The 17429-nt window shown below is 31.3% G+C and overlaps 1 protein-coding gene across 10 annotated transcripts in view; it reads left to right on the top strand.

The window, feature by feature from the left end:
- Positions 1–17429, top strand: part of LOC105196676 (potassium voltage-gated channel protein Shab) — a 747097-nt gene that overhangs the window by 160443 nt on the left and 569225 nt on the right. For all 10 annotated transcript variants that reach the window (XR_005574686.1, XR_005574687.1, XR_005574685.1 and 7 more), the window contains one exon: positions 1825–2671. Coding sequence is in view for 7 of the 10 variants with exons in the window: in XM_039448786.1 (XP_039304720.1) it covers positions 1825–2671 (847 nt within the window). In the remaining 3 variants the exon portion in view is untranslated. The remainder of the gene's footprint in view (positions 1–1824; positions 2672–17429) is intronic.

Here is a 17429-nt window from a genome sequence, read left to right as displayed (position 1 = left end):
GCATTTTGATTGTTTATATTGTTTTCATACATCAATCAAAGTTCTCTATTTAATATAATTTTTTCTTAAAACTGTTATATGCAAAATAACTTGTGTATATTATAATAATCACATATTTTGTTTAAAAAAATGCGAATAATCTTCCTATAACATTAAAAAATCGATTTTTTTCAAAAATTGATTATAGCCTTATTTCTTCCCCTTTAGACAAAACAAATTTTAACAAGAACATTTTTTATGAAACGCATTATTTTCAAAATATTTAAATATATTCTTAAAGATGAGATAATTTATACATATAAGTATATACACATATTCATATGCATACAGATGTACAGGGTGCGTATGTGGATATATATACATGTATGTATGTATAATATCAACTATAAAGTTTTTTTTATAAATTACGCAGCACAATAGAGTTTATTATTATATATATTAAATGTATACATACTTGTGTATAGTCCTGAGTTAAAAGGTTGCAACACATTTTCTTCGATTGTTTTTGAAATGTAGACTTGCTCATCAAACGGCGAACGTCATTGGTTCTTACCTGTGGATCCAATCAATTAAGCATCAAACTATCTACCATCAAAGAAAATGTGTTGCAACCTTTTAGCTCACGACTATACATATAGTATATTATTATAAATTAGATATTATTACATTTTGTTTATCTTGTTTCTTACTAAATCAAATATTTTTCTCGTTTGATATTTACGATGACTTCTTCGGTACAAATAAAATCGTTGTTGCATAGTTTAAAAAAAGAAGTTGATATATTGTACATACATACCTACATACGCGCACATATACATCTGAAAATGAGTATAGTAATATATGTGTATATATGTATAGAATATCTTATTTTTCAAAATATGTTTAAAAATTTTAAAAACAACTTGTTTCATAAAAGAAAGTTTATTGTGTTACGTAATTAAAAAAAAAAAATGTATGATAGATATTCATGTCGAGACGTTTAGGTAAAATCGTATTTTTATTTCAGACATTTTAGCAGAATTGTCTATCATTTGTCATATATGATAGTGGTCTATATGCTTTTTAATTGTGGAAATCCAAAAATCAATTATTATCTTCCATTTTGTTCAGGTATAGACGATATAAAAAAGGTATAGAGTATATAATAAAGCTTAAGTCTATTAAAAGTATTTTTCTTACATACTCGTGTATTTAGGCTGCGTTTGCTTTGGTGCTCACACAGCCATTGCAGGCATTATTTGTCTTTGTTAAATATTTGATAAACAAGGATAAAATTAGTTTACTGCCCTCTCTGCAAGAGTTAAAACAAACACACTTGTAATCGTACTTATACAAACGCATACTTGTAGGCAGAGGAGAGAGAAAGTGAGTGTGTGAGAGAGAGAGAGAGAGAGAGAGAGAGAGAGAGAGAGAGAGAGAGAGAGAGTGAGAGAGTGGGGGGGAGGGAAGAGGATAAGACAAAGAAAGGAAAGGGCAGTTATAGAAGAATGTATTGGTGGTAAGAAAAATGTGTAGAAGGGAAATTAAGAAAGGTGAAAAGGAGGGATAGAAGAAGAAAAAGAAAGAGCAAAAATCATCTTATTCCATTCCCCTTTTTTTATCTCACCCCTTTCTTCCTTTTTTCTTCTTTTCTTTCTTTCCCTTTACTATTTCCTCTCTCTTTGCTTTTCTCTTCTTTTGTCTCCTTCATCCTCTTTCTTCTTCTTACTCACTTAATGGAAACAAATAAAGAAGAATATTAAGACGGGAATCTATTTTACCCATAGATAAAATAGCTCGCGATTAATTAGTTTTGTTTGACCTGTTGATCCGTCGCTTTTTCAGGTGATAGCTGTGATATCAATACTCTTTATTGTGCTTTCAACGATAGCACTAACTCTCAACACCATTCCTAGTATGCAAGTAAATGATGAGAAGGGAAGCGTCCAAGACAATCCGCAGCTCGCTATGGTGGAGGCTGTGTGCATCTCCTGGTTCACTCTCGAATACTTGCTTAGGTTCAGTGCCTCGCCGGATAAATGGAAGTTTTTTAAGGGCGGTCTTAACGTGATCGATTTGTTGGCGATACTACCATACTTCGTATCTCTATTCCTGGTCGAAACCAACAAAAACGCGAACGACCAGTTTCAGGACGTGCGCAGGGTAGTGCAAATCTTTCGTATAATGAGGATCTTGAGAATTTTGAAGTTGGCTCGTCACTCTACCGGGCTGCAGAGCCTCGGATTCACCTTACGTAATTCATACAAAGAGCTAGGGCTATTGATGCTTTTTTTGGCGATGGGCGTCCTCATATTCTCGAGTCTCGCCTATTTCGCCGAGAAAGAGGAGCCCGGGACCAAATTCATAAGCATTCCAGAAACCTTCTGGTGGGCAGGCATCACAATGACAACCGTCGGATACGGCGACATCTACCCCACGACCCCGCTCGGCAAAGTGATCGGCAGTGTGTGTTGTATATGTGGTGTCCTGGTAATCGCGTTGCCCATTCCCATTATCGTTAACAACTTTGCCGAATTCTACAAGAATCAGATGAGACGGGAGAAAGCCATCAAGAGGCGAGAGGCCCTTGAGAGGGCCAAGCGGGAAGGCAGCATCGTGTCTTTTCATCACATCAACTTGAGAGACGCTTTCGCCAAGAGTATGGATCTCATCGACGTCATTGTTGACACCGGTAAGCGACGGACCAATATGTGTACGTGAAGGATACAATCTATGATCTATTTCGCGCTACGATGCATTTTTCTAGCAAAATCGATTTTGACCAAAAGATTATCATCTCTCATCTATTACCCAATCTTTGAATTGAAATTACTATTTCTTAGTATGTTTCTATTATTTCATTTTCTTTTCTTCCCTTCAATCCTGTTAATAATAATATTCTGACAATAAGAAACTGATTGGTAAAATTTGATACTATTGTTACAATATAGTTAATCTTTAGACCGCCGGAAAATCTAAATATAAACGCTACGGAGGATCCTCCATTATATACGTTATATCCAAGATATAAGTACAATATTTCGGGAATTTTCTAAGGGAATTACAATAGATCCAATGCCGGCGATTTAAAGGTTAATCCTCCAATAAGACTGATCGAGATCTTTACGGTTATAAATTACTCTCAATTCGGGATATAAATCTATCATTGTTATAGAATTCTTCGCGGTTCTGTACGTACTTTAATTAAGGCTCAGTGCGGGGGCAAGATGAAGGGAAGTTGCGTACACATGAAATTGTGCGAATAATAGGCGTCTTCTTTTCTTGTAGATTGCTCAGTGTTATCTATTTTTGAGTAACGTATGTATGTGCGTACTGTTCGATAGTCTTTCCTTATTACTTTTGTAGAAAAAGGAAATTTTTATATAAAAACAGATTACTTCTGTAAAAGAAAATTTTTTATTTTAAAAAAATTATAAGGATACTGGATGTATATTAGTCACATATTTTATTTTATTTTTATCGTTTACCTTAAACATAATGAAAAATTCACCTAAATAGAGAAAATAGAGAAAATAACGAGTAAATTAAGTGGCGACTAATTCCTTGTTCTGCTATATTCTATATATAATATATGTTATCGTACAGACGTTCAGATCGTAATTACCTCTTGTAAGCTTGATAAACTGGAAGTCTTACAATATTCTTCTATATTATTCAAATGTGGATGGATATTCTCGATTTCAATTATTCAACTAACAAGAAAAGGACACAATAAATTTGTCATGGATTTTGATCTCCTTTAATTGGTGAATTTACGTCAAAAATAAGTTGTGACACGTCCAAGCATTTTGTTGAGCAAACTTTGTAAATAGTGTTTTTTAATGTTTGTGCGTCGAGTGTAACTTACAAGGGGAGGACCAAGTGAGAGACCCTGGGATTTTGATCGCAATTTTTTTAGTTATTCTGGAGACGAAAAAAAAATTTACGTCTCCCGGCGTTTCATTGAATAGGCCTTAGTTTCGAAATAATAAATTTGTGAAAATTGGCCATATCGCCGCGCGCCATATGAGCCTTCCCGGTTCTCGCAACCAGTGCAGTCGGCTCCGTGCGTTAGGTGCTTGCTTCACAATCGTAAGATCCGGTTACGCTCCCGGATGTGTGCAATATTTTTTTTTCTTTTCTTTTCTTTTTTAATAAATGTATTTATTTATCTTGATGATATTAATATAGTATGCAAATTTCTAAAATAGAAAATTTAATTTAATATCATTTTCTAAACTTCAATTTAATTTGAAGGGAATTTGAATTCAAGTACTAATATTTGAAATAATAAATAGATAATAATAATAATAATATATAAGTTATTTGAAACGACGGATAACATATAAACGCAACGTATCTAAATTTTCAAATTGTTTAATTTAAAATTTAATTGGAAATAATATTAACAGTATTTTAAAATTCTAGTTTTTAAAATAATTAATCGTAAAAGAAGAATAATAAACAAACATCTGATTGTGAATGTGAATGTAAATACTTTTATTACAAAAGTTAATTATTTAAGTATTGCAGATTTATTACAAAATTAAATTATTTCGATGGGGAACAATTACTTGGATGATAAACATCATAAAAACATTTAAAACATATAAATTTTCTACAGTTTGCACAATGAATAAATGAAGGAGTATTACATATACATTTATTTTTTCGTAAGTCCGGGGGGAAGCATATTTCGTTGACGTTTCGAAACACATTTTTTTCAGGAATTAATTTCGATGCAAACCAAGCGTATTTTATCATATCTGTAAAAGCTCTCGCTGATAACTGTGAATGAATTAAAGAATGAATCTTTATTGCGTCTTCTCGCGAAGAGAGCTGCCGGTTTTGTTGTAAAACTTCAACAGAATTTTGAATTCTTCGAATGAAGTTTTTCACTTGTCGGAAAAAGTACACATCGCATGGTTGGCAGTATGGCGTGCAATGAGGTGGAATAATTTTCACTATTGAACTGCAATTTCCATCGTCGTCAGTAAAAATACTATTAAAATGTGCTAGATCCGTTTGTCCTCCCCACGAGTCCAAGATGAGCAGGAATTCGTTGTCGTTGCAATATGGTTTGATAATGTTTACGACGAATTGACCAAAGTGATCTTTTGTTAATTTACCTGATTTCGAGGCGGTGACGTGTATATTGCCATAGCATTCCGATAATTTGTCGATTGCAGCCGAGACACGAGGACCAAACACCCCTTTCGGCTACACAGGAACACTTTTGGTAGTAGTTTTCCTGAGGCAGTTATCGCATATTGTGCCGTATAACTGTGGGTGATTTTGTTGAAATCTCCGAGAAAAACTTCAGTGCTTTTTTCACCTTTAGCAGATAAAATTCTTCGCACATCGATTCGATACTCACAGCCGGTTTGGTCGGTGTTAATTACATAATCACTGTCAAATTTTAATATTTGCCTAGCTATACGTTTTTGAAATTTTCCTGCTTCTTTTAATATATTTGGAATATCCAAAGCATTTTTCGATTTAATATATCGCGTGACTTTTCTTTGTCGAATCTGAAAGGTCTGTTTAAATCTAACTGTCCATGTGTGAGACGCTACAAAATTAAGACTTTCAAATTGTACCGCTGCTTGGGAAGCCCATTGTTGCAGCATCTGTGTTGTCACTGGTTTTTTCTGTTCCCTGGCTTCGCGAAAACGATCAATGGTCCATTTGTTAATAGCGTCGTATTTTTCTTTAATGCCACCACCTTGCTTGATTTCTGCACGCCATCGTGTCAAATCCCTTTTACGTCGAAGAGCATTTCCTCCACGTTTATGAATTGTTTGTATACTCCATTTGGGATGTTCTCTTACCATATTTAGAATTTTTATCTTTGTTTCCAATGGTATGTAATCAGAAATCTTACGTTGCTTGCATTGCGGCTCACACTCTTTTTCGGATTCTGATTATGAAGCAATAGACGTACTAGATGAAGTGGAAACCGTTTTCTCCGGTGATGAATCAGTTCGCGGTTCTTCTTCTTCTTCTTCTCCTTCTTCATGTTCTTCCAAAATTTCTTCCTCTGGCAAAAAAGGGCATAGTCGTCGTAGAAATCGAAATCTTTGAGAACCTCAATAATGGCTTCGGTCATTTTTTTCCCCAGAAGTTTTGCTTTTACACTTGTCACAACTTCACTTGGAGATCCTTCAGCGATTTTTAAGGACTCTAACATTTCACAACAAACTTTTAAACCGTCTGTAATGTCTTGTTTAACATAAGATGCATTAATGGAAGATTCTCTTGTTCAATATCAAAGTCGATCGTCACTCCACTTGTTGATGGTTGAAAAATATTTCCTTTTTCTGCTCCACTTGTTGATAGTTGAAAAATATTTTCTTTTTCTGCCATTGTTACAACTTTTCACATTGAAAACTTTTTTGATCGAGAAATAGCTGCGCATGTAGCTGCGGCTGTTTGCAAGGGCAAACTGGCTAGGGCAGATGCCAATTAGTCTCCTCCCACCACCTAACTATAACCTTTTTAAAAGCCCTACCTGAAGGTGCAGTTACATGCAAGCGTCAAGTTGCGCAGAAGTTATTGCGCAGCAAGGACAAAACGTGAAAGAATTTCGGCTTTATAACCGACTACATACCTGCAAAAGGATTAAAAACCTCTCGTTTATTTACCATTTTATATCCACTTCTTTTACCAGTGTTAAATTTAAACAATTTGAAAATTTAGATACGTTGCCTTTATATGTTATCCGTTTCAAATAACTTATATATTATTATTATTATTACCTATTTATTATTTCAAATATTATTACTTGAATTCAAATTCCCTTCAAATTAAATTTAAATTGAAGTTTAGAAAATGATATTAAATTAAATTTTCTATTTTAGAAATTTGCATACTATATTAATATCATCAAGAAAAATAAAGAGATTTATTTAAAAAAAAAAGAGAGAGAGAGAGAGAGAGCACACATCCGGGAGCGAACCCGGATCTTACGATTGTGAAGCAAGCACCTAACGCACGGAGCCGACTGCACTGGTTGTGAGAACACTTACCGGGAAGGCTTATATGGCGCGCGGCGGTATGGCCAATTTTCATAAATTTATTATTCCGAAACTAAGGCCTATTCAATGAAACGCCGGGAGACGTAAACTTTTTTTTCGTCTCCAGAATAACTAAAAAAATTGGGATCAAAATTCCAGGGTCTCTCACTTGGTCCTCCCCTTGATAAGAGACGGGGGAGAGGGGAGGGGGGAATGACGACCTTAACACTGAAACCGCGGTAAAATCTCTCTACCTGAAACAGCGGCAGAGATCAATTTGATCGCTCATTAAAAACTAGCGTTGAAATTATTATAATTTTAACAATAATTATCAGGCACATGCCCAGGTATTAAGCGAACATTTAAGTAAATAAATTGCCTTTATTTAATTACAAGACTCTACAAGCAATAGATTAATTATAAAGTTAATAGGAAAAACTGAAACGGTCATTTTGACCGCGGCCGCGGTTCTAGTTAAGATTTGTCAATTTTTCTTAACTTCTGTGACAATGTAAAAATGGTGATATATTTTTTTTCAAATTCAGACTAAAGACACGTTTATCAATAAAAATGAAAATCTGTTAAATAAATTAAAATTTTTTTAAATTTAGATAGAATATATTATAAATGTAGTGTATGCAGAGTAATTCAGACCAAACATTTGTCCTTAAAATATCGTATTCCTGAGAGAATTTTGAGACATCTTTTCCACTTCCAAAATTTTGTCCAAACCTTAATTTTTAAATTATAAGAGAAAATAGCAAATTATGGAACGCGTACAGATATTGTAGTAGGCAGTAGCGGCGCAACTCACTATCCGACGCGGGCGACTACGTGGGCCGTTGCGATTAATGACGTACCATACACGATGATGGACATGTTATCATGCACCCTTAATCTCTTTCTCTTTCTCTCTCTCTCTTTCTCTCTCTCTCTCTCTCTCTCTCTCTCTCATTCACTATTATCTTGTACAGGTTCAATGTCTTCACATTGCTATAACTCGACGGATGTATAATTTCACGACCATTAAAGATTACACGTTCCTAAAAATTCTCACTGATTGTGAGTAATAAATCAGAATTTTTTCTTTTATTGTTTCATGTAGTAATACGTTCTCAGATTTACTGATGCATTTGATTAATCTATTGATTTTCTATCTATAACTGTAAGCACTACCGATTATTAATCAGTTGATAATTAAAAATTATTCAAAAAAAGAAATTCGCGCACATTACGCGCAATCAATAAGTTTTTCCTTCTTTTATAATTTATATCACGTATCAATACTTTCACGGATTTAATTATGAACTTAATCGTTAAAGCTAGGAGTTTTTCATTACTATTAATTACTACCACTTCATTATTCAACGACTCAAAATTACTTGAACGGATAAATGCATTATACACATAACACGTACGTTATTCGACGCGGAGACTGCTCGATAACAAAAATCAGGCAAGCATCGCGTCTCTTAATTGAACTACATGTTTCATTGGGTAACTTATCAATCGGTATAAATTACATTAAATTACATCTATAAATCACACTATAATGATTAGACACTTCACTGCACGTAGCAATTGGGATTTTAATTATGGCTGCCTCAATATTCTACGTCTATGTTCATACTACACACTTATATTTGAGAGTGTAGTATGAACATGGGCTCGTATTCATAGTCGTAACTTATTTTCAAGATCGTCTAAGTACGGTCCTTAAGATGCCCTTTAGATTCATAGTCATGAATCAAGCAAATGCTTGAGTAAAATCTCAAGTCAAGACTTGTCTAAGACGATCTTGTTTGGAAACGTCTTATTCGGTCTCTACATGATTCATAGACAGATCTTATTCGAAATAAGAATAGACTTAAGACTATCTTATTAGTCATGAATTCATAGTCGTAATAAGACGTCTTGTATGACGTATATCAGCTGAATAAGACGATCTTCGCCAAGTCGTGGTCGAAATGGACTTAAACAAAACTGTAGAGTACTACATTATTCTAACCACAAATTAATGTTTGCCGGAGTTGAAATACTTAGATTTCAAAGAATGACAGCAAAAACAAGTTAATCGTAGATTTTTAATTACTCTATTCTTGTAAAAAAATGACTGGTATTGAAAAAATATATAAAAAATATAAAAGATATTTTTAATTTTTTTACACAACTTACATCAATATGCTCTTTATGCAGTTCTTCGATCTGTGCAAAAATTGCATAAAATAGTTAAAATTTATAATTATCTGTAATTTTTACTATGGTACTTAAAATATAGGAGTGATTTAATTGAAATAATATAAATATAATAATATAATCAATAATATTGTTTAATAGGAAGAAATATATTAAAAATGTTAAATATATTAAAAATCTCCTCGGACACGCAATTTCGGCAGCGGACAACCACATGTTATTGATTTATTGAGACAAGAAATATCTGTCAGTATTAAATAATATTTGAATTAAACATTAATAAATATTAAGTAAATATTAAATAAATGTAAAATAAATATGCTATTAATGTTAAATTAATGTTTATGAAATTATTGTTTCAAATAAAAATTAATGTAAAATAAATATTAAATTAATGTTAAATAAACATTAAATTAATGTTTTTGAAATTACTGCTTTAAATAAAAAAATTAATGTAAAGTATATATTAAATTAAATTTGAATAAATGTTAAATCAATGTTTTTGAAATTATTGTTTCAAATAAAAAATTAATGCAGAATAAATATTAAATTAATTTTTAAAAAATGTTAAATTAATATTTCTTTAAATTATTATTGCAAATAAATTATTAATGTAATATAAGTATTAAATAAATGATAAATAAACGTTAAATAAACATTTTCCCAAATCATTATTTTAAATGAGTGATTAATGAAATATAAATGTTAAATATTAAATTAATATTTTCTCTAAATCATTATTTTAAATATTTAATTAATGTTAAATACATATTTAATAAATATTCGCCATAAAGAAAAATCACAGACGGTATGCGATACATACACACGATAATTTTTAAAAAAAAGACAGTTTAGGGAAAATTGTTATTTGTAGAAATTTAAATCTAAGAGGAAAGAAAATTCTTTTATAAAGAGATGAACTTTTAACTGTATTAATAGGCTGATGAAGGCTAAGTAAAGCCGAAACGTTCCAATTATTAGCGACTATATTAATGTAATTGTAAATCCTGAATTAAATCAATTTTGCTCGTTAAATTGACCGTTTTCAACATTATACGTGTGTTTATTCACATTACGAGCGTTGCCTTATGCTTATTATATAAATAATTAATATTAAATAAATATTAAAAAAGCATTTAAAAAATATTGTGTGCTGATTAGGATAACTTTGACAATGAAAAAACTCAATTTTAATAAATAATTTTATATTTTATAGCATTCTCCCTATTTTCAATCATATTTTTTAAGGATTTTATTCTTCATTACTTTTAATTTATATGATCCCACATTGTAGAATTTTTTGAGATATTTAGCTGTATCTTATTTTCCATTAAATAAATAAAATTTTTCGATTATCGGTTATTTTAATTGTTCAAAATTAATGTAAGCTAATAAAGTTTAAATAATTAATCATATTACATGACTTGAAATTCTCCAGTCTACTGTTGAGATTATAATATGAATATTGGTATAATACTTGAGTTCGCTGATTTTTTAGCAGATCCAATGGAATATTTGGTCTGATCCGTTTAGCTCAATGTATGCAATGTTCTCATTGGAGAATTCATAGGAAATATCACGGAAACAGCCAATTCATAAATAAGCATTAGCTTGAGCATTGCTTCGCGAAGATCTTATATCAAATAAGCACAACTTGAACAAGAATTTTTTTGCCAAGCTCGCCTTAAGTCATGTCTATGAAATGTACTACTATTGAGACGATCTTATTCGAATAAGATAATTTTTGCCAAGACGGTCTTAAGTGCTGACTTGAGACTCGACTATGAATACCGGCCATAGACTTGGAAAATCCTTATTGACGCGGCCATAGTTAAAATTCCAATATTTTACTGCAACATTGGTAATTGTAGAGAATGTCAATTAATCAAAGTTTGTTCGATTTATTTCTTGATTTATATTTTTGCAAAGATAAAATGTTCTACATACAAATTTATTGGTTGCTCTGAAAAGAACGGATTGTCCTTGGTTGCTCTAAAAATAACGGTTTTCGTTACTCTAAAAAGAGAAAATTAATTTCAAATTGAAGAATTATAGCAAGTGCTCAAAATCTTTGCAAAAATATATGCCATGGAAGTAATTAAATGATTTCAATTAATTGAAATCCTTTATGATTATTAATATTACAGTAAAATATTGCTACATGGAGTAAAGTGTCATGATAGTCTGATTTATCAATTAAATGTAATTTATATTGATAAATAAGTTACCCGATGAATCATGTAGTTTAGTCAAGAGACGCAGTAGTGTCCCACGCCAAGTAAATGCGCAGTGCGAGATAAACAATACAACCTGCCTAATTGTCATTGAGCAGTTTTTGCGTTAAATAACGTTGTATGTATAACGCGTTTTTTCGTTTAAGTGACTTTAAGTCATCGAATAATGAAATGGTAGTGATCAACAGTGATAGAAAAGAGATTTGTTTGAAAATTCTTAGTTCTATCAATTAAGTGCATTAAATCCGTAAAAGTGTTGATACGTAATATAATTTATAAAATAAAGAAAATTTGATGACTACGCGTAATGTATGCGGATTTCTTTTTTCGCATAATTTTTAGTTGCCGAATGATTAACCGGTAGCGTGGAGTAATAGATGGTGAACCGATAGATTAATGTCCCAATTAATCAAATACATCATTAAATCTGAGAACGTGTCAATACATGAAGCAATAAAAGAAAAAATTCTGGTTTATTATACTCAGTAAGAATTTTTAGGAACGTGTAATCTTTCATGGTCGTAAAATTATACATCTGTCAAGTAATGGCAGTGTGAAGACATCGAATCTGTACAAGGTAATAGTGAATGAGAGAGAGAGAGAGAGAGAGAGAGAGAGAGAGAGAGAGAGAGAGAGAGAGAGAGAGAGAGATTAAGAATGAATGATAACAGGTGTATCATCGTGTACAGTATGTAATTAATCGCAACGGTTGCCCGCGTAGTTACCCGCGTCGGATGGTGAGTTGCACCGCTTTTGTTTATACGCGTTCCGAAATTCGTCAATTATAGTAGAGTCTCCTTAACTTTGATCCTATGGGGCGATAAGAGCGGAGTGCCAAAGTTATAGAATATCCTCATCACAGTACGAGCGAGCAAAGTATATGGTGATTGGTAGACTTGTGCTGTGATAAGGGTATTCTATAAAAGGAAGAGGTATGATATTAGTGTTTGTAAAAGTACGTGTGAAGAAATGCAAAGATTATAGAGAGCCAAAGTTAAAGAGGTTCTACTGTATTTCCTCCTATAATTTGAAAACTAAACTTCGGACAAAATTTTGGTAAAGGAAATATCGTTTTAACATTGCCTCAAGAATACGACATTTTAAAGATAAATGTTTGTTCTAAATCACCCTATTCTGTATTTCAAATATTATATATTAATAAAACGAAAAGTTTTGATTTTACTTATTGTTAGTCTTTTTCAATCGTAAAAAACGTCAAACGTTTAACTTAAATTGATTTAACTTTTATACATTATAACATAATTGATAGTCGAGAAGCTTTGTTAAGTTAAACATTGACCAGAGTACAGGAAGAAACTGTAGAATACCATTTTGCTTTATGATGATAACTCAGTAAATATTAACGCAACACAATTTTAACCATCGCTTATTAGCCGTAGAGTTCTACCAATCGCTCTATAGATAGAGGTTCATCGGGTATGTAGAACGAACGTAATTTACAATTTATTGAAGAGGGAAAAAAAGATGCGTTGGAATAGCAGGGGGATCACCAGGAATTGGAATACCATTATGGTATTCCATTATGAAATACCAGCAACTAAGAAAACCATTTTTATTTGTAAAAAACGTTAATAATCTTCCGTCGATTTTATACAAACAAATATTACAAAGTAAAGTTTTATAAACATTTCATAAAATATATTTTTTAAAATAAAATTCTTTAATACATTTTTTGGCTTATAAAATTTTTTTAATAAAATATAACTTTTAAAATTAATTTTTTAGCTTCTCTAATAAACATTATACAACAGTATACAATAAGCTTGTAAAGTCGCAAAAGAGATGCACATGATGGATGATAATATTTCACAATCATAGTCCACATGTAATATGAATTTATTCGCAAATTTCATACACACATTACGATACACATTAAATTCAATAAATTAATTTGAAAATTACGTTCAAGACCTTTAAGTTAGATTAAAGACAAGAAATTAATATGTAACATATATACTTCTCAAATTTATGTAGAGCGTAGAGTATACACCTGTAAAGTTTCTGTTATTTGCGAAACTTAAATTCAACTTTTACAAAAACACAGCAAACACTAATGACCAATCATTCTACAATATCTAAATACGAGGGTCATTTTTAAAGTAAGAACCAATTGTGTATCGCGTTCGCGGCGGCTGTCACGTGACGTCCGTTTAAGGTTAACCACTCTTAGTCAATTCCTCACTATGCCTCCATTAAGTTTCACGTCTCTGCCAGTGTTGGTTGTGTAGTTACGAGTATACTACTTTGTTTGTCGCCATGTCAATCAGTAATCCCGCCGATTGTGAAGTGCGCTCTGTTATTCGGTTTTTAAACGTGAAAAAAGTTCGTCCTGCTGAAATTCATCGGCAGTTTGTTAAAGTTTATGGTGAAGGTGTAATGCATAATGGAAATGTGCGTAAATAGTGTTGGCTTTTTAATGAAGAAAGGACAAATGTTCATAATGAAGAACGATCTGGGCGTCTTACTGTCATCAATGAAGATTTGACACAAAAAATGATGAAGAAATTCGCAAAAAGGCGCTTCACTATTGACAAGCTTCATCAGAAATTCCTATAAGTTTCAGATCAGTAGTTTATCAAATTGTTACTAACTGGTTTAACGGTCAGGCGGCAGAGTTCTTTGATAAGGGATCCAAAAGCTAGTGCCACGACTTAACAAATGTTTAGATATTAATGGCGACTATGTTAAAAAGTGAAAAAATGTTCATATTCTAGTTTATAATTTACGTTCATAATTAAAGTCTCTTTTACTTCATTACAAAAGGTTCTTACTTTAAAAATGACCCTCGTAGACTGTAACGAAGTAATCTTAACAATTGTTCTTAGAATTCATTATATTATGAGAAATCATAATATTCCACCACCCTAGGTATATATCCGACGATTCTTCTATTAGTGTGGTTTGAATTCCAATTCGGTCATGTATATAGAAATTATATATAAAGATTAAATTTCACTTTTTTAATAAATTACTTATTTAAAAGTGAGAATATATTTTGTTTATCATCATGTGTCAAAAGTTAAAAGTCAAATAAAAATAAATAGTAAATTAATAATATTTCACTCAAAAAATTCAAATGTAATGCTAATCAAAAGACACCAGATGTTTGTGTGTAAATTACACTTTTATTATTCAGTAAAAAGTAACAGTGTATATGTGTCGGTCCTATGGTGTGGACCAAATTCAGTACAATTATGAAAGATAGATATTCAGTACAATTATTAACGATATATATACATTATAAATTATTGTATAATTAAGTTTTCAAATACTAAAACAGACGCATGGTCGACTAACAAAACTACTACAAGTGCTGTATGTACATATGATAGGCTGCACATCTCCATCACCAAGTCAGAATCAACATGCTTGTGATAATTGAAAGAAAAACTAAAACAAATTATACTTTGGTGTTATGTAATTTTCCAAAAAATGTATGAAATCTTTAAATTGCGCCAATTATAAAGAGAATATATTGCTGTTTGAAATAACTGTTGTGCTACTTTTAACGAATAAAATGCAAGTGATAGTATATTTATTTTTTAAGTAAAACCCAAGTAGCGGTATCTTTAATTCCTTTTTAAATAAAATTCAAGTGATACTGTCTGTGTATTTTTATTGAAACATTTTTCTGTTCTAACCTAAGTGGATGTACTTAATTTTAAAAAGTTTCAATGAAATATGTAACATTTAATCTCAAAGAATTTAAGAGAAAACAGAAATGAGAATGTTTTATTAAAATAAAAAATTTTTAAACTACAAAAAATTGGCGCTGCTCCTTTACATTTTATTTAGATTATATTTACAAGGGGAGACTACAACGTGATACCAATCGATTTTGTCGAAACTCCGTGTATCGATAGAGTATCATGTCAAGTGTTTCAGGGTAAACGGATAAGACGCACTTCTCAAGCGTTCGCGAGAATATCGAGATTAAAGAACCCCAAGCGCTATATTAACACATGGTGTAGAGCATAAAATCGAAGAGCGCTTAGCTCAGCGGTTAAGTACTAAACTCGTAACGGCAACGTTGCTGGTTCGAGTCTCGATATTTTTTTTTTTTTTTTACAAGGAAATGTAATTATTAACATATTATTAATATATTATTATTAATACATACACAGAAAATAAATGTAAATACATTTTATTCATTCATTGCATATTAAAAAAGCATATTTTTCTACATATTACGAAGGAAAAAATTAAATAAATGTAAATGTAAAATAATAGTAAATGGTCAGTGCTATGCAAATAAATAATCATAAAAAATTAATGTGAAACATATTTTATTCATCGGTGGAAGTAGATGGAACAATACATGTTGAAGGATGATATTTATCATAAAAACAAGCGAAACAATAATTCGCAATGTGCGCATCGTATAAAAGCTACATTTTTACAATCGCATGACTTTTTTAAAATGTCTAACGGAAAACATACTTCGTTGACATTCATGAAAACTTCTCTCTCATCTGTTAATTTTGATGCAAACCATGCATATCGTAACATGTTTTCAAAAATGGGAGCAGACAGTTGGTGATGTACAATTGCATGAATTTTGATGCAATCTTCACGAGACGCTATTTCACGTTTTTGTTCTATTAAAAATGAACAATTTTGTAGGCGCTTGATAAGATTTTTAACTTGTCTGTAAAAGTACACATCACACGGTTGACATAGCGGTGTGCATTTTGGAGGAATAACTTTAATTGTACATGTTCCTACATTGTTATCATCTTGAAAAATGTCATCATATAATGCAGGATTTGTTTGACCGCCCCACGAATCTATTAATAAAAGAAATTTCTCATGTTTTACATACGGTGATAACACTTCTTTTAAAAACTGTGTATACAGATATGTTGTAAGTTTTATGTATTAATAATAATATATTAATAATATGTTAATAATTACATTTCCTTGTAAAAAAAAAAAAAAAAAATATCGAGACTCGAACCAGCAACGTTGCCGTTACGAGTCTAGTACTTAACCGCTGAGCTACGCGCTCTTCGATTTTATGCTCTACACCATGTGTTAATATAGCGCTTGGGGTTCTTTAATCTCGATATTCTCGCGAACGCTTGAGAAGTGCGTCTTATCCGTTTACCCTGAAACACTTGACATGATACTCTATCGATACACGGAGTTTCGACAAAATCGATTGGTATCACGTTGTAGTCTCCCCTTGTAAATATAATCTAAATAAAATGTAAAGCAGCAGCGCCAATTTTTTGTAGTTTAAAAATTTTTTATTTTAATAAAACATTCTCATTTCTGTTTTCTCTTTAATTCTTTGAGATTAAATGTTACATATTTCATTGAAACTTTTTAAAATTAAGTACATCCACTTAGGTTAGAACAGAAAAATGTTTCAATAAAAATACACAGACAGTATCACTTGAATTTTATTTAAAAAGGAATTAAAGATACCGCTACTTGGGTTTTACTTAAAAAATAAATATACTATCACTTGCATTTTATTCGTTAAAAGTAGCACAACAGTTATTTCAAACAACAATATATTCTCTTTATAATTGGCGCAATTTAAAGATTTCATACATTTTTTGGAAAAAATACATTTAAGTTGGATTAAAAAATAGTACCACTTGAGTTTTTAAAAAAAATTAAAGATAAGGTGCGCGCGTACACACATAAATTGGCACCTTTTTTTTACCTTTTTTTGAAAAGGTAATTTTGTACTGATATCACGCGTTTTGTAGTGTTAAGTAATATTTATTTTGTTTGTAATGAAATACATGATTTTAACTTTGCAAGATTGTGAAGATACATACCACTTGGGTTGGAATAAGAAAATTTTTCAATGAGAATACAAAGTATAATGTAGTACTACTTTTGTTTTGTAAAATAAAAGTTAAAAATAAAATTATTACATGGGTTAGCATGGAAAAATTTTTCTGTTAATTAAAAAAAATTAAAAATAAGGTGCGTGCACACGCATAAATTGACATTTTTTTTACCTTTC

Source organism: Solenopsis invicta, chromosome 4 (genome assembly GCF_016802725.1).
Source record: "Solenopsis invicta isolate M01_SB chromosome 4, UNIL_Sinv_3.0, whole genome shotgun sequence".
Lineage (NCBI taxonomy): Eukaryota > Metazoa > Arthropoda > Insecta > Hymenoptera > Formicidae > Solenopsis > Solenopsis invicta.
This window is presented reverse-complemented; position numbering and strand designations above follow the sequence as displayed.